General features: G+C 42.0%; 1 protein-coding gene and 1 long non-coding RNA gene across 2 annotated transcripts; one reads left to right on the forward strand and one right to left on the reverse strand.

The window, feature by feature from the left end:
* Nucleotides 1–1,976: 1,976 nt before the first annotated feature.
* Nucleotides 1,977–20,367, reverse strand: LOC147366377 (uncharacterized). The gene is made up of 4 exons (XM_086318499.1): nucleotides 20,218–20,367; nucleotides 7,957–8,054; nucleotides 7,068–7,162; nucleotides 1,977–2,893 (listed from the first exon to the last, which is right to left on the reverse strand). Exons 1-4 carry the CDS (start codon nucleotides 20,241–20,243, stop codon nucleotides 2,795–2,797), a joined length of 318 nt encoding a protein of 105 aa, XP_086174625.1. The 5' UTR covers nucleotides 20,244–20,367; the 3' UTR covers nucleotides 1,977–2,794.
* A 76-nt stretch (nucleotides 20,368–20,443) lies between these two features.
* On the forward strand, nucleotides 20,444–21,302 carry LOC147366378 (uncharacterized). The gene is made up of 3 exons (XR_015133346.1): nucleotides 20,444–20,546; nucleotides 20,653–20,766; nucleotides 21,165–21,302. It is a non-coding gene; the product is annotated as an uncharacterized LOC147366378 (long non-coding RNA).
* Nucleotides 21,303–21,818: the final 516 nt, after the last annotated feature.

A 21,818-nucleotide genomic window follows, 5' to 3' on the forward strand; every position in this document is an offset into this window, starting at 1 on the left:
TGGAGGGACCATGGGAAGCCAGCCCTGGCATGGTTTTGAAATCACTGCACAGCCTGGGGAATCCTAGTGTTTGAAACTGGAGTAATGTGACCGTATTCATTTGCTCGGGCTGCCCTAACGAAGTCCCACACACTGGATGGCGTGAACATTCAGCTCAGTCACGCGCTTGTGTCTGACTCTTTGGGACCCCATGGACTGCAGCACATCAGGCTTCCCTGTCCATCACCAATCCCGGAGTCCACCCAAACCCATGTCCATTGAGTCGGTGATGCCATCCAGCCAACTCATCTGTCGTCCCCTTCTCCTCCTGCCTTCAATCTTTCCCAGCATCAGGGTCTTTTCCAATGAGTCGGTTCTTCACATCAGGTAGCCAAAGGATTGGAGTTTCAGCTCCAGCATCAGTCCTTCCAATGAATATTCAGGACTGATTTCCTTTAGGATTGACTGGTTGGATCTCCTTGCAGTCCAAGGGACTCTCAAGAGTCTTCTCCAACACCACAGTTCAAAAGCATCAGTTCTTCGGTGTTCAGCTTTCTTTATAGTTCAACTCTCACATTATACATGACCACTGGAAAAAACCATAGTTTGACTAGATGGACATTTGTTGGTAAAGTAATGTCTCTGCTTTTTAATAGGCTGCCTAGATTGGTCATCGGAGAAGGCAATGGCACCCCACTCCAGTACTCTTGCCTGGAAAACCCCATGAATAGAGGAGCCTGGTAGGCTGCAGTCCATGGGGTCTCGAAGAGTCGGACACGACTGAAGCGACTTAGCAGCAGCAGCAGCAGGTTGGTCATAGCTTGTCTTTCAAAGAATAAGTGTCTTTTAATTTTATGGCTGGAGTCACGATCTGCAATGATTTTTGAGCCCCCCAAAATAAAGTCTCTCACCGATTCCATTGTTTCCACATCTATTTGCCATGAAGTGATGGGACTGGAAGAAACACAAGCTGGAATCAAGATTGCCGGGAGAAATATCAATAACCTCAGATATGCAGATGACACCACCTTTATGGCAGAAAGTGAAGAGGAACTAAAAAGCCTCTTGATGAAAATGAAAGAGGAGAGTGAAAAAGTTGGCTTAAAGCTCAACATTCAGAAAACGAAGATCATGGCATCTGGTCCCATCACTTCATGGGAAATAGATGGGGAAACAGTGGAAACAGTGTCAGACTTTATTTTTCTGGGCTCCAAAATCACTGCAGATGGTGACTGCAGCCATGAAATTAAAAGACGCTTACTCCTTGGAAGGAAGGTTATGACCAACCTAGATAGCATATTGAATAGCAGAGACATTACTTTGCCAACAAAGGTTCGTCTAGTCAAGTCTATGGTTTTTCCTGTGGTCATGTATGGATGTGAGAGTTGGACTGTGAAGAAGGCTGAGCACCGAAGAATTGATGCTTTTGAACTGTGGTGTTGGAGAAGACTCTTGACAGTCCCTTGGACTGCAAGGAGATCCAACCAGTCCATTCTGAAGGGGATCAGCCCTGGGATTTCTTTGGAAGGAATGATGCTAAAGCTGAAACTCCAGTACTTTGGCCACCTCATGCGAAGAGTTGACTCATTGGAAAAGACTCTGATGCTGGGAGGGATTGGGAGCAGGAGGAGAAGGGGATGACAGAGGATGAGATGGCTGGATGGCATCACTGACTCGATGGACGTGAGTCTGGGTGAACTCCGAGAGTTGGTGATGGACAGGGAGGTCTGGCATGTTGAAATTCATGGGGTCGCAAAGAGTCAGACACGACTGAGCGACTGAACTGAATGAACTGATGGGAGTGGATGCCATAATCTTATTTTTCTGAATGTTTAGTTTTAAGCCAATTTTTTCACTCTCCTCTTTCACTTTTATCAAGAGGCTCTTTAGTTCTTCACTTTCTGCCATAAGGGTGGTGTCATCTGTATATGTGAGATTATTGATATTTCTCCCAGCAATCTTGATTCCAGCTTGTGCTTCATCCAGCCCAGAATTTCACATGATGTACTCTGCATATAAGTTAAATAAGCAGGGTGACAATATACAGCCTTGACATACTCCTTTCCCATTTTGGAACCAGTCTGTTGTTCCATGTCCAGTTCTAACTGTTGCTTCCTGACCTGCATACAGATTTCTCAGGAGGCAGGTCAGGTGGTCTGGTATTCCCATCTCTTTCAGAATTTTCCACAGTTTGTAGCGATCCACACAGTCAGAGGCTTTGGCATAGACAATAAAGCAAAAGTAGATGTTTTTCTGGAACATGGAAACATATTGTCTGAGTTCTGGAGACTCCAAGTCCCAGATGAAGGTGTCATCAGAACGGGTCCTTTCTGAAAGTGCCTGGGAAGGCTCTGCCCCGTGCCTTTCTCTTAGCTTCCTGTGTTTGCTGGTCATCCTTGGAGCTCCTTGGCTTGTAGAGGCATCACTCTGGTCTTCCTCTGTCTTCACGTGGTTTCTCCTTTGTGTGTTTTTTTTCTCTGTGCCTCTTCTCTTCTCACAACGACACCAGTCATATTGGATTAAGGGTCACTGTACTCCAGTATGGGCTTCCCTGGTGACTCAGATGGTAAACAATCTGCCTGCAATGCAGGAGACCTGGGTTCCATCCCTGGGTCAGGAAGACCCCCTGGAGAAGGGAATGGAAATCCACTCTGGTATTCTTGCCTGGAGAATTCCATGGACAGAGGAGCCTGCTGGGCTACAGTCCATAGGGTCTCAAAGAGTTGGACACTACTGAGTGACTTTCACCATCACTAATCCAGTATGATCTCATCTTAATTTATCACACCTGAAATCAGCTTATTTCTTAATAAGGTCACATCCTGACATTCTGAGGGTCCAGAAAGAACAGGAATTTGGAGAAATACTGTTCATCCTTATACCAGGACCCAGGATGGTTGATATCTTCAGGTTTCTGGCAGAAGAAATTAAAAAATTTCTTTTTAGTGTTGCTCATGTTGAACAGGGACCCTTTATCCAATAACATTCAATGTAAATCAAAATAATTCAGTTTCTAGGCTTCAAATAAAAGAAAAAGAGAGAAGAATCTTCCTTAGTGTACCCAAACTAAATAAATACAGGGTTGGTCAAAATGTTCATTGAAAAACCCAAATAAACTTTTTGGCCAACCGAATACCTAAGTACATAAAATAATCAAGCATCCATAAAGGTTAAAAATGAGTGGATATATGTATTAATATTCGTATAGCAAATTTGCTTTGTTGTGTTAGCCTGAAACTAATACAACATGATAAATAAATTATATCCCAATTAAAAATTTTAAAACTTAAAAAAAGAATAAAAATTAGCTTTAGACCTCTCTACTGAAGTCCTCAGGACAAGGTATTCAAGTTCACAGAATGAGAAAACTTAATTGTAGGATTTATGCCTCATGATATTACTACTTAAAAAGAAAAGCAACTTGCACAGAATATAATATGCATAACACTTTGAAAAGAATTAACGGAGGACTGAGATACAATTTGCGGGGGGGAAGGCAGAGTTAAAAATGTTCCTCCTACCAACGGTATTCTTCACAGAGCTAGAAGAAATAATTTCACAATTTGTATGGAAATACAAAAAACCTCGAATAGCCAAAGCTATCTTGAGAAAGAAGAATGGAACTGGAGGAATCAACCTACCTGACTTCAGACTCTATTACAAAGCCACAGTTATCAAGACAGTATGGTACTGGCACAAAGACAGAAATATAGATCAATGGAACAAAACAGAAAGCCCAGAGATAAATCCACGCACATATGGACACCTTATCTTTGACAAAGGAGGCAAGAATATACAATGGATTAAAGACAATCTCTTTAACAAGTGGTGCTGGGAAAACTGGTCAACCACTTGTAAAAGAATGAAACTAGAACACTTTCTAACACCTTACACAAAAATAAACTCAAAATGGATTAAAGATCTCAACGTAAGACCAGAAACTATAAAACTCCTAGAGGAGAACATAGGCAAAACACTCTCTGACATACATCACAGCAGGATCCTCTATGACCCACCTCCCAGAATATTGGAAATAAAAGCAAAAATAAACAAATGGGACCTAATTAAACTTAAAAGCTTCTGCACAACAAAGGAAACTATTAGCAAGGTGAAAAGGCAGCCTTCAGAATGGGAGACAATAATAGCAAATGAAGCAACTGACAAACAACTAATCTCAAAAATATACAAGCAACTCCTACAGCTCAACTCCAGAAAAATAAATGACCCAATCAAAAAATGGGCCAAAGAACTAAATAGACATTTCTCCAAAGAAGACATACAGATGGCTAACAAACACATGAAAAGATGCTCAACATCACTCATTATCAGAGAAATGCAAATCAAAACCACTATGAGGTACCATTTCACGCCAGTCAGAATGGCTGCAATCCAAAAGTCTACAAGCAATAAATGCTGGAGAGGGTGTGGAGAAAAGGGAACTCTCTTACACTGTTGGTGGGAATGCAAGCTAGTACAGCCACTATGGAGAACAGTGTGGAGGTTCCTTAAAAAACTGGAAATAGAACTGCCTTATGATCCAGCAATCCCACTGCTGGGCATACACACTGAGGAAACCAGAAGGGAAAGAGACACGTGTACCCCAATGTTCATTGCAGCACTGTTTATAATAGCCAGGACATGAAGCAACCTAGATGCCCATCAGCAGATGAATGGATAAGAAAGCTGTGGTACATATACACAATGGAGTATTACTCAGCCATTAAAAAGAATACATTTGAATCAGTTCTAATGAGATGGATGAAACTGGAACCTATTATACAGAGTGAAGTAAGCCAGAAAGAAAAACACCAATACAGTATACTAACACATATGTATGGAATTTAGAAAGATGGTAACAATAACCCTGTGTACGAGACAGCAAAAGAGACACCAATGTATAGATCAGTCTTATGGACTCTGTGGGAGAGGGAGAGGGTGGGGAGATTTGGGAGAATAGCATTGAAACATGTATAATATCATGTATGAAACGAGTCGCCAGTCCAGGTTCGATGTACGGTACTGGATGCTTGGGGCTGGTGTACTGGGACGACCCAGAGGGAGGGTAGGGGAGGGAGGAGGGAGGAGGGTTCTGGATGGGGAACACGGGTATAACTGTGGCGGATTCATTTCGATATTTGGCAAAACTAATACAATATTGTAAAGTTTAAAAATAAAATAAAATTAAAAAAAAAAGTTCCTCCTTTTCAACCCTTGGAATCCACTCCTAAGCATATAATGTAGAGAGACCTTTGCACGTGTAAGAGTGAGCAGATTGCAAAGGTTCAAGGAAACATTGTTTATGCAGACCCCATACTGCAAACAACCTGAATAGTCATCAATAGGGGATTGTGTTATAGTTCAGAGTTGGAAAACTATGTTTATAAAAATCCAGATAGTAAATATTTTCAGGTCATACTGGTCTCTGTCTCCACTACTCATCTCTGCTGTTCTAAAAACCAGTCATAAACCATTTGGAAACAAATGGGAATGGCTGTGTTCCAATAAAACTTTATCTACAATATCAGGTGGTAAGCTGATATTGAGTAACCATTTATACATAATAAGAAATAAATAAATTGATGAATGCACAAAATATAAATTGGTAGGATTCACACTAAGAATGGAAGACAACTTTAAGGGCTAAAAAAGGTGAATAAAGAAGTTGTAGTTAAAGGAATGTCAGAAAAAATACTTAAGCCAGTAAACCTTCTTTCAAATCCAGATGCAGGTATTAGTTACACTAGTAACTAGTTACACTAGTTAATTGGGCTGTGAAGGAAGGAACCAGATGATTCAAGGGCAACCAATGATCACTTAACAGTTATCCACTATGAGTGTATCAAGTCCTGGGTAGACACGGAGCAAATCCAAGGGGGAAAAAAAAACTGATAATCAAGCACATTGCACACATAACAGATGTTATCACTAGATAGTCGTTGAATTGATGAATGGATGAATGAGTGAATGCCAAGGTCAATATTGTTACCTTGGGCTGGACACTCAGTATATACCAATATATGAAGGACTCACACCTGCCACTTGAAGAAGTAAGCTGCGAAGTGCTCAGGGAAGGCTCTCATCTCTCTCTCTCTCTCTCTCTCTCTCTCTCTCACACACACACACACACACACACACGCAACCAGGGAGATACTCCCTGACTCCCCTAGATACAAAGCCTACCCTAGACTTGGCAAACTGCCTTTTCTGCCCCTGTATCCCCCACCCCTCACAGGATTGAGCATCTAAAGTGAAGTGGAAAATACAGGCTAAAATAAAGCCATATTTGGGCACAAACCACGAGAGATGAAAAGGAGAGAGGCGTGCAAGCCCAATTAGAGAGTCTTAACTATAAAGTGTTATCAGACAGAGGGAGAAGACGGGCGAGCTGCAACCTGTCAGCTCTGCGAACCCACTCCAGGTGTTCGGCGTTTCTCCCCACTTCCCCCTCCCTTTCTCTCTCTCTAGACTAAGAAGAGGAGACACCCTCTGAGTCTTTTCAACGTGTCTGGGTGGGATTATTTCCCGTCACTGACAGATACACCCTGTACTGATGCTCCAGCCTTTAGGAGAGATAGGGAATCCTCCAGTTCATTCCTCACCACTTTGATGGCAGGGGCTGCAATTGTATTCTCCTACAAAGGAACCTCAACTAAGAGAGCAAGACAATGATGTTTCCTCATTCAGGGCAAGAAAGATGCTACAGGAATAAAATGGAAGGGTTCAAGCTTGTCGTACTCCTCCTGGAAAGTCATTCCATTGTCAAATGTTGGCCAAGAAGGAAAAGGATAAAAAGAGATGGAAAGAGAGTCCAGGAAACAGACTTTCACTGTGGTGTAGACTCTGGAAGAAGGAGGGCGCCTGCCTTCCACTCCCCAGAAGATTCAGGAGGAAAGGCTTCTTATAATTCTGCAGCCCAGTGCTGACAGCCCCTGGCATGTTTTCAACATGAGGTACATTAACAAATAAGGAAAAGCGTCCCCCTGGGCCTCTAATAACATTTATTTCATGCATCATTTCCTCTGAGGAATAGTAGCCGTGTATTTTTTATTCCTGGTGTGTCCTGTCTAAGAAATAATGGCCGGGCTCACCTGTTTACTTCTGCATATTTTACAACCCTCCTTCAGCTTTGTTTGTCTTTCTCCCACTCTTTGTTTTCTTCCTCTGCCCTCCACACCATGCAAGTCTAAATAAAAGGGATACAGATGTTAACATACAAGCCAGATTTACTGACTCCGTGGTGTTTTGGGCAAGACATCTCAAATCTCTTATGGAATAAGGCAGAGCAAGAATCCAGAATAAATAAATCAAATGGCCTGTGCAACGTAAACTGGAATTAGGATAAATAAGTGCAAAACATGAGTGATTCCTGGGGTTTACCAGCTCTATCGGTCCTGAGCACCCACCAGGTCTTCTTGGCTTTTCTACTGACCAGAGTTAGGCTGAGTCTAAATGTGCTGCAGTGACCAACTGCACAGGCTCTCCAGAGGAGAAAACATTCTTCTTGACCCTAGGATGGGGCTATTAGTCTCTTAAGATCCATGTCAGGTGATTAACAGATAATTCCAAATTGCAATCCCTTTTCTACATTTCCTCACCAAACCCCCGGACCTTAATTCCTATTCTGGAAAGGAAATGGAAAAATGGATCCTTGCATAAAATCTCAGGAACTTTCCAGGAGGTGCAATGGTAAAGAATCCACCTGCTAATGCAGGAGACACAAGAAAAGCAGATTCAATCCCTGGGTGGGGAAGATCCCCTGGCGAAGGAAATGGCCACGCATTCCAGTATTTTCGCCTGGGAAATCTCCTGGACGGAGGAACCTGGTGGGCTAAAGTCCATGGGGTCGCAGAGTCGGACACAGCTGAGCACACATGCATACACACAATTTCAAGGATCCTCTTCCCCCAACCCTTAGCCTCATAATACAATGAATGCCCATCAAGCACCCAGCCAGAGCAGGCAGTGGGAAGGCCCTACCTAGTCCTAGAACAGGCCTCACCCAGCTCTCTCCAAACCTCTTCCAGGGAAGCAACAATGCCGGGTGCCACGTATGCTCCAGGCTGCAAAGCTCCGAGCTGCAGTAACGACACAGAAAAATGGTCGTGATAAAATGTTAAATGTAGAACAGAATATGGAACTATGTCTACATTACAGTTATAACCACATAAAATGTATTCATTTGGTAAGAGAACACAGAAAAATGAAAATGGCCATTTACAGCAGTGGTGAATCACAAGCCAAGACTTTCTTTCATTTCAGTTTTCATTAACATATTGTGTTATTTATGTGACATGGGAAATAAATGCAATGTCTGATCATGTCAAGCTGCATGCTACAGTTAGCGCTGTAAGCGGAATCTGCAGTGCAATTTCCTCAAACCTACAAACACACGGACAACACAGTCAGTTCCCCACAGCACTGGTCCTGCAAATCAGCCTGCAGAGCTAACTGGTCAAACTTTCTTAGCCGAGCCATTCCTTCAGACTTTCTTATCTGGCAGCTCTCAAGGAATTTGTAAGCTTTTGAGCAGTCCAGGAATAAGATGGCCATACTATTGCCTTGGCTCCAAATTTATACCAGAACAAAGGCATTTGTCTGCTGCTGCATTTTCAACCCACCAGAAAAAATGTCAAGTCTTTCACAAGTTGGTGCGTGTGTATCAAGCCATATCCTCATCACTTATTAATTGCCCAGATTAGGGGACGACAGAGGATGAGTTGGTTGGATGGCATCACCGACTCAACAGATGTGAGTTTGAGCAAACTCCAGCAGACAGTGAAGAACAGGGAAGCCTGGCATGCTGCAGTCCATGGGGTCGCAAAGTCGCACATGACTGAGCAACTGAACAACAGAAACCACAACAGATCAAGTTAATTGTATGCGAGGTTCTAAACCACTGACAGCTTTAAATCAGTTTAAGAAATCCTTGACTATTTTACCGTGTGTTCGGAATGACACCCAAAACTGCAAAGGACTTGAAAGAAATAAAAGGAAAAAGGTCTCTGTCCTTGGCACTATCAACCAAGGAGGCTCAAGTTGGGTGTTGGGGACCACAGTCACAGAAGATTCAAAGGAGGTGAGCTGTGTTATACAAGATCCACTGTTTCCCACATTATGCCTGTGTAACCTGGGTCACTTTTGTTCGCTTAAGAACCATTCTCTTTATTTCATCATTTGAAAGACCACAGAACAATGCTGCAAACCAGTTGCTGGGCACATAACATAGAGTAAAGAAGGAAAGACAGGGGGGAACTAGATGGCAGAGTAATCCTTATGAAAGGGGAAAAAATAAGACGCAAAGTGAGTAATTAGGTTGAGAAAGAATTTGCATTGACAGTCCAGGAAAGATTTACAGCTGTAACCCCAAATTTCTTTCACCACTGAGGGCCACTTTTCTTACTTTTCTTACTTTTCTCAGAAGGGTGCACATTCCACAATACTTTGTATACCAACCGCACAACGTTCATGGTTTTCAGATTAATTTGCTCCATCATTTCCGTTCACTGACAATATGCAGAATTGCCAATGGAGCTTTAAATCATCACAAACTAACTTCTATGAGTACATCTGATTTACAATGATTCCTTTCCACCCAAAATGGTGATTTTGTGATTAATCATCAGAGCCTTGCTGCAGAGAACCACTTGTTTTGATAGATTAAAAATAGCTCCATGGTCTTGTTATCTCAGGGTGCCAAGAGGTGCAGGAATCAAAGGGTAGAAACCATGGAGGTCAGGTCCAGACAGTTCAAGGATTCTGGCAGGAATGGAGAACAGGCTCAGCCAGGGGGCAGCTGGGCTTGAGGTGGTACGTGTGTTCAGGAGAAGATGCTCAGAGGTCCCCTGGAAAGCCCACGCTCACGGACAATGGCCGGGCAGCTAAAGAAGTCTTGCGAGAGCCAGATGGCCTTCCTATGTGTACTTCATTTCCATTTCCCAATTGCTTCTTAAATCTCTTTCACTATCTTTCCCAGCGTTCCTCAGAGAGTTGTGTTTTTAGGAGTCATGTTTGTTTCTGTCTTAAAGAAACATTGACTTACCGGTATTTTTCTGGATTTATAAGGTATGTTAAGGTGGGACAAATTGAGAGAGTAGCAATGACACACGTATATATATTTCCATGTGTAAAATAGAGAGTGGGAACCCACTGTGTAGTGCGAGGAGCTCCGTTTTCTGCTCTGTGATGGCCCAGAGGCGGTGCGATATGGGTGGGTGGAGGGAAGCTTCAGAGGGAGTGGATATATGTATACTGATAGCTGATTCATGCTGTTGTACAGTAGAAACCGGTACAACATGGTAAACCAATTACCCTCCAATTAAAAATAAATTAAAAAAAAAGAAACTAGAGGATATACCAAAAAACCCCAGCAACGAATTAGTAAACACAGATGTAGATATTAAATAATAATGTTGTATAAAATAAACTAAAATAAAAGAATTGCCACTGTTACTTTCAAATTTGAACCTTCTGTGATTCTACTCTGGACTCAACTGTATCCTGTATGCTACAATGGGCAAAAAAGGAAAAAGAAAATTTTGTACACCTTTACCCACAAGATGCTTTACACGTTGCAATCTAATTGAAGAGCAGAGTCTGACTTGAAGAAGAAAAGTGTACCCCTGCAGAGGACTGTGCTGAGCCAGCGGCGTTCGTGAGCAGTGCTGTTGGAAGAGGGGGCTGCTCCAGGAGAAGAAGGCGAGTCCTTCCCTGAGCAAAGCCTGTGGGTATAGAATCTTTCAGGACAGGAATTAGGGTTTAATCTATAATTAAATCACCATCCAGGCAGCCTTTCCCCAAAGAGTATCCCATAACATGTCAAAAGAGAAAACCGCTAGTAAAGGACTAGCTTTCTTTCACTTTGTTTAACCCACCCAGTCCTTGGATCGTTTAACTGTAGAAATCATCTTCTGTGTAATATGTACTAAGATGCCTCACATCCTATTAACTCAATGGGAACAGTGAGCAGAGGGTTTAGAAAGTGGAAAAGTCTCACACAGGCTAAGCAGCAACTGGAAAGCTGAGACCAGAGATGCTGACTTAGGAAGCCGCGGGATTGACAGAGGAGATACAAAGACACAAGAAGGGAATTTAAAAGGGAAGTTGCATGATACCAGGAGACCCTCTTTCACTTTCTTGTTCCAACTTAATGATCATAACCCGTAGCTAAATTTTAATTCATGAATGTACCTATGCTTGTCTGATAGGTTATTGTGCTTTTTTTTTTTGACAGCAAAATAAAATGACACACTGAAATTAGTTTTCTGCTTCTTTTTCACTTGTGCATATTCCTTGAATAATCTTTTCCCAATGTCTATTGAAGAATTGATGCTTTTCAACTGGTGCTGAAGAAGACTCTTGAGAGTCCCTAGGACAGCAAGGAGATCAAACCAGTCCATCCTAAAGGGACTCAACATTGAATATTCACTGGAAGGACTGATGCTGAAGCTGAAGCTCCAATACTTGGCTCCCGGAGATGGCGAAGGACAGGAAAGCCTGGTGTGCTGCAGCCCGTGGGGTCACAAAGATTCCGACACGACTTCGTGACTGCACAACAACAGCGCCTCATGTCCTCAATAGGTAAGAGCGTTTTTCAGGTCCTCTAATCTGTGCTTTGTTTTTCTCAGTCGGCAGTTCCACTGTCTTCCTTCCCTTTTTCCCTCTTTCAACCTAGTTTTTGTTCTCCCGCTAGACCTATCTTAACCCATCTCCCATTAAGGAACCCGAATATCTAGCCATGTCTATGTACAACTGAGAAAGAGTCATGAATGTAGCAGAAAGGAGGGAACACGTAAGAAAGATTCCATTATACTTTTATTGGAAGGACTCAAATCAGTGAGAAATAGGAAGGGAAATAGGAAGAAAGCAGTTTTAGAAACACATGGCACCAATCAGGGGCCCCCGCAGTGAAAGAGTGGAGTCCTAACCACTGGACTGCCAGAGAATTCCCAGAACACACACTTTCAAAATCAATTTTACTGAAGTATAATTGCCACATAATAAAATGCACTCGTTTTAAGTGTACTTAATGTGCTTTGACAAACATACACGCATGTAACCATGACTACATCAAGATTCAGAATAATTTCATCCCTCTTAAGACTTTTCCTGTGCTTTCCCAGCTGATGTCCTCAATCCCCCTGGCCACAGGTAACCTACTGTCTGTCAGCATGGATTCCATTAACCTCTATCCATTCTATAAGTGAAACTATGCATAATCAATACGTAGAAAGATGACAGAATTGGCTAAAAGTAATAATGATAATTAAAATAATATGGTTACAGGCCTTCTCAACAGTTCATGTTTTCTACCGTATGGCTTAGATATTTATTCTTAGAGAAAATAAGTATGTAATGATGTCAGGCGCCCACTTTATCTCATCTCAGAAATACCTTATGATATTTCAGTGGTTAAGAGCTTTGGAGCCCAAATCTTTTGGAATAGAGAAAAGGAGAGTTGATAGGAACATCTGAAACTGTGTGTCTTTATATGTTAATATCAGCTTTATTTGTAATGGCCCAAATTGGGAACAACAAAAACATCCATCAGCTGGTGGACAGGGAAATAAATTGTGGTGCATTCACGAAATAAAAACCACTCAGTCATAAAGTGGAATGAACCACTAATATGCAAGCAACGTGGTTAGGTCACAAAACACCAAGCCTGACTCAAAAGCATACATTCTGTATAATTTCACTTATAAAATGGATAGAATTTAATGGGATCCATGCTGACAGAAAGTAGGTTACCTGTGGCCAGGGGGTTTGAGGACATCAACTTGGAAAGCACAGGAAAAATCTTAAGAGGGATGAAATTATTCTGTATCTTGATGTAGTCATGGTTACATGCGTGTATGTTTGTCAAAGCATATTAAGTACACTTAAAATGAGTACATTTTACTATGTGACAATTATACTGTAATAAAATTGATTTTGAAAGTGTGTGTTCTGGGAATTCTCTGGCAGTCCAGTGCTTAGGAGTCCACTCTTTCACTGCAGGGGCCCAGGTTCGATCCTTGGTCAAGGAACTAAGATCCTGAAAGCCATGCAGTGTGGTCAAAAAAGGAGTCGTGTGTTACATCTTTGGGTACTAATATTCCTTAGACAGGGTTTCTGTGGTGGCCCAGCAGTAAAAAATCCACCTGTAATGGATTCAGGTTCATTAGACCTGGTTTCAGGCCCTGGATAAGGAAAATCCTTTGGAGAATGAAATGGCAACCCACTCCAGTATTCTTGCCTGGGAAATCCCGTGGACAGAGGAGCCTGGAAGGCTACAGTCCACTGGGGGGCTAGAGTCAGACATGTCTTAGTGACTCAGCAACAACAGTTCCTTAGAAAAAATGCTGACGGTTATTTCCTCTGCTTTGAAAAAGTTAAGGAAGGTTGACTACTTGGAGTTAACTGGGTTGAAGGGGCAAGTACTCCAACCCCAGGGACCTTCTGGACTGAAAGAGCTTTGCTGTCTGAGGGGCTAAGACATCCAAAAATCACCCACAAAAAGACAGTGGATAGAGGAAAGGACTTGAAAATCCTTGAGGCAGAGAAAGAGAGAATCAGCAAATCACCATTATCATAGAAAAAACAATAATGATCATTAATGGCACAAAACCAATTAATTAAGCAGTCCCATCTGAAACCCGTGACTTTTTAAAAAACTTGTCACTACAAACCATGTAGCAAAAATGAATTCAACATAAAAACATTCCTTTAATACAAAGCTAAATTCATGAAAGAATAAGGAAATTTCCTAGAGGAAAATAAGAGGTGAAAAATGAGTGGTTACTGGTTTGGTGTGACAGGGGTTTTATTGGGTAAGCCAAGGGCTTCCCTGATGGCTCAGTTGGTAAAGAATCCCCCTGCAATGCAGGAGATACAAGTTTGATCCCTGGGTAGGGAAGGTCCCCTGGAGAAAGAAGTGGCAACCCACTCCAGTATTCTTGCCTGGGAAATCCCATGGACAGAGGAGCCTGGCAGGCTATAGTCGATGGGATTGCAGAGAGTTGGACATGACTGAGCAACTGAGCCAAACCAGGGTAGAAGGTGAGGATTGCGGCCGCATGATGTGGACAGTGTAACCAAGATGCCAAATGGATACATGGTCTTGAAAGAAGGCTGGCCTTTTGTCAGTGCTTGCTCTCCCTGGAAATCAGACTTTGAAACAGAGCTTAGTATACAGGATGGTTTCCTAGGGATCAATGTCCCTGGGAGAAGAGACAAAGTCAGGATTGGGCAGAAGGAGACCCTGAACCGCCACATCCTCACAGCAAGGCCTTAGCCAACCCCACAGAGTTCCGAAGCTGAATGGCTCTTCAGAGTTGTGTTTACTGGAATAACAGGACTCACACTGTATATCCCACTGGATGCAGGCTGACCCTGGGAAAGGTCATGACCTTTAGCTGATGACAGTTCACAAGTTTCCCCCCAAAAGGGATTGTGTAAGTGGGGAAATCTGAATACGTTCTAGTTGGTATTAACGCCAGTATCCTGGAAATGTAGACCACATCATAGCATACATTACACTGTTTTACTCAGTCTCTTAGCCTGATTAGACCAATTTTTTTTTCTAGAATTAATAAAAGGTCTGCCCTCACATGGGTTTCAAGTTTGAATTTATGCTACTTAATTGGTTTGGGAGCTCTCAAGCAGAAGAATCGATCTAAAATCAGTCTGAGACTAGTAATGTCCTGGGTATCTAGCTTAATAAAACAGAAAATCTCTCTGGAAGTTTGCATCTTCAACCCAGGCAGCAAACGATTCACATGTGTAAGCCCCCCAAAGCATGAGCTCTGATGCAAAATAACAAAGAAATGAAAAAGTAATCCCCCATAAGCAAAAATAACAAGCTTAGATGAGAAGAATTAGATGCCTAAGAAATTCAGGTAAACAATTTATTTTTAAAAAATTAAAAGAAAGGTATCTACATTATTTAAAAGAATTTACAAAATTAAAAATATGAAAAAGCAACAAAAACTAAGGAATCATCAGTCATAAAAAATAAATTTTAAATATAATTAAACACTAGTTTGGATACAGAGAAAGAGAAAACTGGCAAACTAGGAAAATAGAACCAGAGAAATAAACCGGAATAAAGAGATGAAAAGAGACGAAGAGGGATTAAAACACCTGGAAAATTGAGTAGGGTAAAACTTTGTCAATTAGAAGAGAAGTAAAAAAGGGGGGAAGAACAAAACGGAAAGAGTTAATGACAGGATTTTCCAAAAAGGATGAAATATATGAATCCTGTGATTCATAGAATTAAAAGAGTCCAAACAGCAGAATTGTGTCTGGAGACCACCAAAGCAAAAGTAAGATCTTAAAAGCAGCCAGGGGTCAGGGGAGCAGGGAATCAACTTAAAGCATAAAAGTAATTAAAAGTGACAACAAAGATATGAGAAAGCAAAGAATTTAAATTTTACAAACATCTATATTTCAAAAAAAAAAATGAGAGTGAATATGGCCCAGAAGTTGCACTTTGGGGCATTTGTTCCAGAGAAATATACGTTCACATGAAATCGTACGTGAACATTCAGAACAATTCATCATAACACGAAACTAGAAGCTACACAAATGCTCTTCAGTGTGTAAATGGTTCAACAGACTGCCATGTTAATGCTACGGAACACGACTAAGCAACACAAAGAAATGTGCCAGTGATACATGCGTGCATGCTAAGGCGCTTTAGTCATGTTCAACCCTGAGGCCCCATGGACTGTAGCCCACCAGTCTCCACTGTCTAAGGGATTCACTAGGCAAGAATACTGGACTGGGTTTCCATACCCTCCTCCAGGGAATCTTCCTGGCCCAGAGATCAAACAACATAAAAAATCAAAATTGGAATAAAAGAATGTTTAGAAAAAAATTAATTTACCCCCAATACATCTTCAGTGAAGGACCCTCTAGTGGACATGTTTCAATAAAAAGAAAAATTGTCTCGTGAGGGAAAAAAGGAATTGTGAACAAGGAAGCTTCAATTCAAATGTCAACAAACATTGACCATTTAAAAGGGTAACAATAGCTACCTGGTTTTGAGTGATATAATAACAAAGTTGAAATAAACCACTAAAATAACCGTAAGATGAAAAAGATTTACCCAAGATAAAATGTTTAAGGTCCATATGTCACTCAGGAGGAACATAGAGATGTCAACTTATTTTAAACTTTCGATCATGCATGTTACTATTTTAGAGATGGCTCAGATGGTAAAGAATCCACCTACAATATGGGAGACCTGGGTTCTATCCCTGGGATGGGAAGATCCCCTGGAGGGGAGCATGGCAACCCATTCCAGCATTCTTGCCTGGAGAATCCCATGGACAGAGGAACCTGGCAGGCTACAGTCCATAGGGTCACAAAGAGTCAGACACAACTGAGTGACTAACACTTTCACTTTCCACCACTAGGGAAAAAAAAGAACATATCAAAATAAGATAGGAAAGCAGGAGTAGAAAGAACAAAATAAGGTGGTAGAAATAAACCCCCCAAATTCTCAATGACTGTAAATGGAATAAATTTTCCAGTTAAAGATTTGAGATCATCAGATTAGATTATCCTGAAAAATAAAAATAAGAAAATAAACTCCAGCTACAGTCTCTTTATGGAGAAGGCAATGGCACCCCACTCCAGTACTTTTTCCTGGAAAATCCCATGGACGGAGGGGCCTGGTAGGCTGCAGTCCATGGGGTCGTGAAGAGTTGGACACAACTGAGCGACTTGACTTTCACTTTTCACTTTCATGCACTGGAAAAGGAAATGGCAACCCACTCCAGTGTTCTTGCCTGGAGAATCCCAGGGACGGGGGAGCCTGGTGGGCTGCCGTCTATGGGGTCACACAGAGTCTGACACGACTGAAGCGACTTAGCAGCAGCACAGTCTCTTTATAGAATTTTCAACTGAAACATAAAGACACTGAAAGTTTGAAAGGAAAAGGAAACTATTAATCAAAAGCCAGTGCATTCATATTAAGATTAAACAGTGGAGATTTCAAGACAGACCTTAAGACAATCAGTATCATTTTTATCAGGTGAAACAATAAATGTGCATTAATAAGACAAATCATGGTGGAGCTATTTGATGGAATACTACATAATCACTAAAGTCAGTGGACTAGAACAACATACAGCAATTGTATGGAAGAAAAAAATCAAATTGCATTAGAATAGACCATCCATGATATGTTTAATATAAAGTTTAAAAACAAGTAACAATATTTTTTCTCAGCTTTCTACATTCCTGATGATATTTGGCTTCCCTGGTAACTTTTTGCCTATGGAAACTGCAAAACCAAGACTCATCCTTTTATCCAGATCTCTCCCAGAATGGGTGACAAAAGTTCTTGCCTAGTCCACGGCTGAGTCAACTACACTAACAAAAGGACTATGAACCCCAAGTGGTAAAGGTGGAGACAGCTGGAGTATTAGCTGCTGCTGCTGCTAAGTCGCTTCAGTGGTGTCCAACTCTGTGCGTCATTTTAAGTGGACAGTAAATGTTGGAAATAACCGTTCCCTTGGAGCAATTTCAGCTAGCATCTGTGCCCGAGGAGAAAAGGATAAAAGAAATTCTTCTGGAAAAAACATGGTGTCCAAAAGGTGAGGTCATAAATAGCACGCTCAGCAAATACTAGAAAATTCAAGCTGGAGTTTTACCAGCACTGGACCATTCACTTCTACCTCCTCAGATAAAATCAGTATGGCTTATCAAGTAGCATATGAATTTAAATAAATAGAGATCTTACATAAAATGTAGATTTTAAAAAATGTTTTTTGATTAGGGAATGAGTATAAAATACTAGCTGAGAGCAGTGCATGTCCCAGGTTATACTTCTCAGTGCTAAAGCGTCTTCCTTGCAACCCGCTGATTCGGTACACAGTGCGTTTCCTGAGCTTTGCTGAATCAGCACCCTCGTGTCCAAAATGCTCATTCACATTTCACTGCAAAGTCCTGGGAACAGTGGACACATAGAGTCACAGCCAGTTTAAAGCAAACTGGAAAGCAAGACCACACATCTTCTGATCGTTATGAAAAAACAGAATCTTGGTCCCCAGGATCTGGAGAAATAATAGATCATCAACATTCAGGATGTGTGCCTGGAAGCCAGGAGCTCCTCACTGGAGTCCATGTGTCAGGAGCCCTCTTGCCATCAGAGGTGATCTTGCCCTCATCTGAGAGGCTGACGGCTGCGTTTGATCAAGGGCACAAGGGGCCTCCGATCTTCCAGGATGATTCATATGCCGGGGGCTCATCTCTTTGCCATTGGTAATTCCAGCCTGTTTCACATTTGAATATGACAACTCCATTCCATAATTAGAAGGAGAGATTAGAGTGAATCAAGGGTTTATGATTAATAATAACTTCATCTGGGCTATTAGGTCTGTATTTTCTTTGGCTGTTACTAAAATACATTTCAGTGGAGAAGAATCTGGCTGCAGCTTTGTCTGCCTAACCCTACCCTACCCCCAAACCCTAACCTTCCCTCTATACATTCTCTATCTTGCTTTAAATATCACTGTGGAAATGAAATGCTATACAAGAGATTTTTTTGAACTGTAGGTTCAACAAGGAATCCCCTAATTCCTATCTCCCAAGGAATATTAAGTAATTGCTTTATTTAAGCAGTAGCCTGACCGACAGAGGATCCTGGGAATCAACAAGTACCAGACAGATTCATGTATTTCCACCCTCCTCCTTCTGTGCTTCTGCTTTCTGTTAAAGCTGTCACTACCCACTCAGTCTCTCAGATCCAGAGTCTGTCTCTCGCCTGAGCCCATCTTTCTCTTCCTCCCCAACATCAGTCAAGCTCCAAGTGCCAAAGATTTCTACTGGTGTCTTCTGCCCCATACCTCCTCCCCAGCCTTCCTTCTTTCCCTCATCTCATTTCTGAACTATTACAAAAGCCTGCTCAGCACTTCCTTCTAGAGTCCTCTTAAATCCTAATTCTATATGACTAAGAGTAAACCATCTGTGATTCAAGCCTGCTCACACCACTTTCCTTGGAAAAATCCTTCTGTGGTTTCTACTGCCCACACTTTCAAGTATAAACATTTTAGATAAACAGGGATAGGCATTTACAAATGGCCCTGCCAACTGCCCCAGACCCATCCTCTAGATCTTTCATTTTCTACTTTTATCAAAACAAATCTTTCCTGATATTATCAATTTAACTGGGATTTCGCTCTCTCCGGGGCCCTTCTCCCTGGGACTCCCACCTGGCACTGGCTGTTTTCCAGACTCCTCTCATCTTTCAACACAAGTCGACAGCCTCCTGTCCTCCAAGAATGCTTCGATAGCTATCTAAGCTGGGTAAAGCATCTCCATAACAGATAGGAGAATGTATCTGTAGCACCAGCGTGATTCTCCCTCGGCAAAGCCAAATCACCATTATAGAGTCCAAGGCCATACACTAGGCCAGTAAATCGAAATGAGTTGTTGAGGCAAGGAATAGTGACTTTACTCAGAAAGCTAGCAGACTGAGAAGAAGATGGACTAGTGTCCCAAAGAACCATGATGCCCAAGTTAGAATCCAAGCTTCTTTTTTACTAAAAGGGGAGAGGTTGCAGTTGGTTGGGGCAAACTTCTTGGGGTCAGAATATTTGTTCTTGCAGTTGTCCACAGAGGTCAGGTCATGATGTTCCCATTCATCTTCAACAAGATGAATGTTATTCTCTGTTCTGCAACTTTTTATCTCTATGTGAATAGGAACAGGCTTCCCCAATGACTCAATAGGTAAAGAACCTGCCTGCAATGCAGGAGATGCAAGACACCCAGGTTCAATCCCAGGTTTGGAAAGAGCCCCTGGAGGAGGAAATGGCAACCCACTCCAGTATTCTTGTCTGAAAAATCCCATGGACAGAGGAGCCTGGCAGGCTACGGTCCATGAGGTCTCTAAAAGTCAGACAGGACTGGGCATGCATCCACCCTCATGAATGAGAAAATGTTACACTCTGAGCCTTGTGAATGGGCTATCCTGCATGTTTCAGGCTATGGGCAACATTCTTGCAGCAAAAGCAATAGCATACAAAGGTTAAAGTAAAAGGAAGGTTCAATATGAAGTCAGATTCATTCTTCCCTGTTAGATTACACGGAAACAATCTATTGAAATGATTTCCTGCAGTGTAAATTTTGCATCTTGTTCATCCCAGTGACTAGCATGATTAGGGAGAATGACAGGTTGTGAATAAATACATGCCCAGCATTCTTCTACACCTTTTCATGTGTGATTTCTTATTTGCTTAAAAGGCTAATTACCTGCTGATCAGGTTCTCCCAGTCCATGCGTGGGAAACACTAAGAGGAATTCGAATTTCCCGTGGAAAGCAACATGGACTCTCGGCCTCCCCCATGCCTCTCACATTTCAGTATCTCAAAGCAAGTTGAGGCGGACAAGGGAAGAAAACAGCTGAAATGAAAATGGTTAAGTTAATTAATTGCGAGCTTGCTTGTAGGACCAGCTCGTTTATTTAATCAGTTGCCTAGTAACCCTGCCTGCGTATGAGGTAAATCTGATCATCCTGCCTCTGAGCAAGTCATGGGCCAGTCTGTCTACCAGCCACCAGCACTCCCTTCCTGCTTTCACAGGTTCGAGTTGGAAACACCAAATTCGCCCCCTGCCCAAGAGCAGGGAGCTTGTGAGGTGTAAACAATATTTCCCCTCTCCACCTCTGTGCTCTGTCTCCCTCTACAGATTCTGCAGCTGAGAGACCAAGGTCTTTGCATCATCGTGACCTTCACCTGGCGAATCAGAGGACAAGTAAAAGGACTTACATCTGCCTTCCTTCTAGAGCAACCTGCAGACCAGGTGCCAGACGCGCAGCCCAGCTCTCGAAACTATTACCACTTCTGTTCCCACATCGATAAACAAGTCATGTTTCCACACAACAGCGCATGTTAGGGCCTCTGCCCAGAGCAGAACTGAGAGGCCCCAGCAAAGAGCAGGCTTTGGGCTGTTGGTTTCGTGTCTGTGAGCTTTTCTGAGGGACCTTAAGTGGGAAGAGAGAATAAATGCTGAGTGTAATCACGAAAGACCAGCTCAAGACAAACTGTGCAGTTTGCTTTCCTGGCTGGGAAAAAAAAAATAATAACTCACATACTGACAGGCAAGAGAGTGCCGAGGACTCTTTTGGTGCTAGATTTATTGGAGGATTTGACAAGGATTTGCTTGCAGTTTTTCACCCCCTTATGCTATTCTCTTTGCAGGTTGTTTTGAACGTCTCTCCTCCATCTTTATCCCGAGCCATCCTCGTTCTTCGGCCAGATAAAAAGGAAACATCAATGCAATAAAGACCCATGTTTCTGCTTCGACACACCATGACCACATTCTTATACTATTATGAGGTGGGCTTTTTTTTTTTCCTTCTATTTGTCAGTCTCTGTGGGTAAAAGACTCCATCTTCCATAAAGAATTCCCACCAGAAATCTTTATAAACCCTCCATCAGAGAGACACTCTGCCATCGTGCTGTGCAAAAGCTAATCTAATTAAGACAGGATCTGCTAAATTTAATAGCCTGCTATGAATTTTTACAGACATCTGGTAGCTGGAAGTTGGAGCAGCTCTAACATATAAAATTCACATTGTCCAGATGACCAATAGAGGGTCAACTCTTTCCCTTCTTTGGGGAGCTAATATTATTTTGGTATGGATGTGGTTTTCAAACCATGATATCCTTATAGGTAAATGCGCTGGAAAGGACACTGAGGAGAGAAACTTCTAAATCTCTATTTTCCATCTGCAAAATGAAGGCAATGATATATCCATCCTGAGGTTCGTTTATGGATAAATTTGAAAATGTATACACGGGGCCCACTTCACGGGCAGCCCAAACAATGTACTGTGTTAGCAGACCCCTAGC

The sequence above is a fragment of the Bos grunniens genome, chromosome 9 (genome assembly GCF_055505025.1).
Source record: "Bos grunniens cultivar Pamir isolate PY7600 chromosome 9, Bosgru_T2T1.0, whole genome shotgun sequence".
In the NCBI taxonomy this organism is placed as follows: domain Eukaryota; kingdom Metazoa; phylum Chordata; class Mammalia; order Artiodactyla; family Bovidae; genus Bos; species Bos grunniens.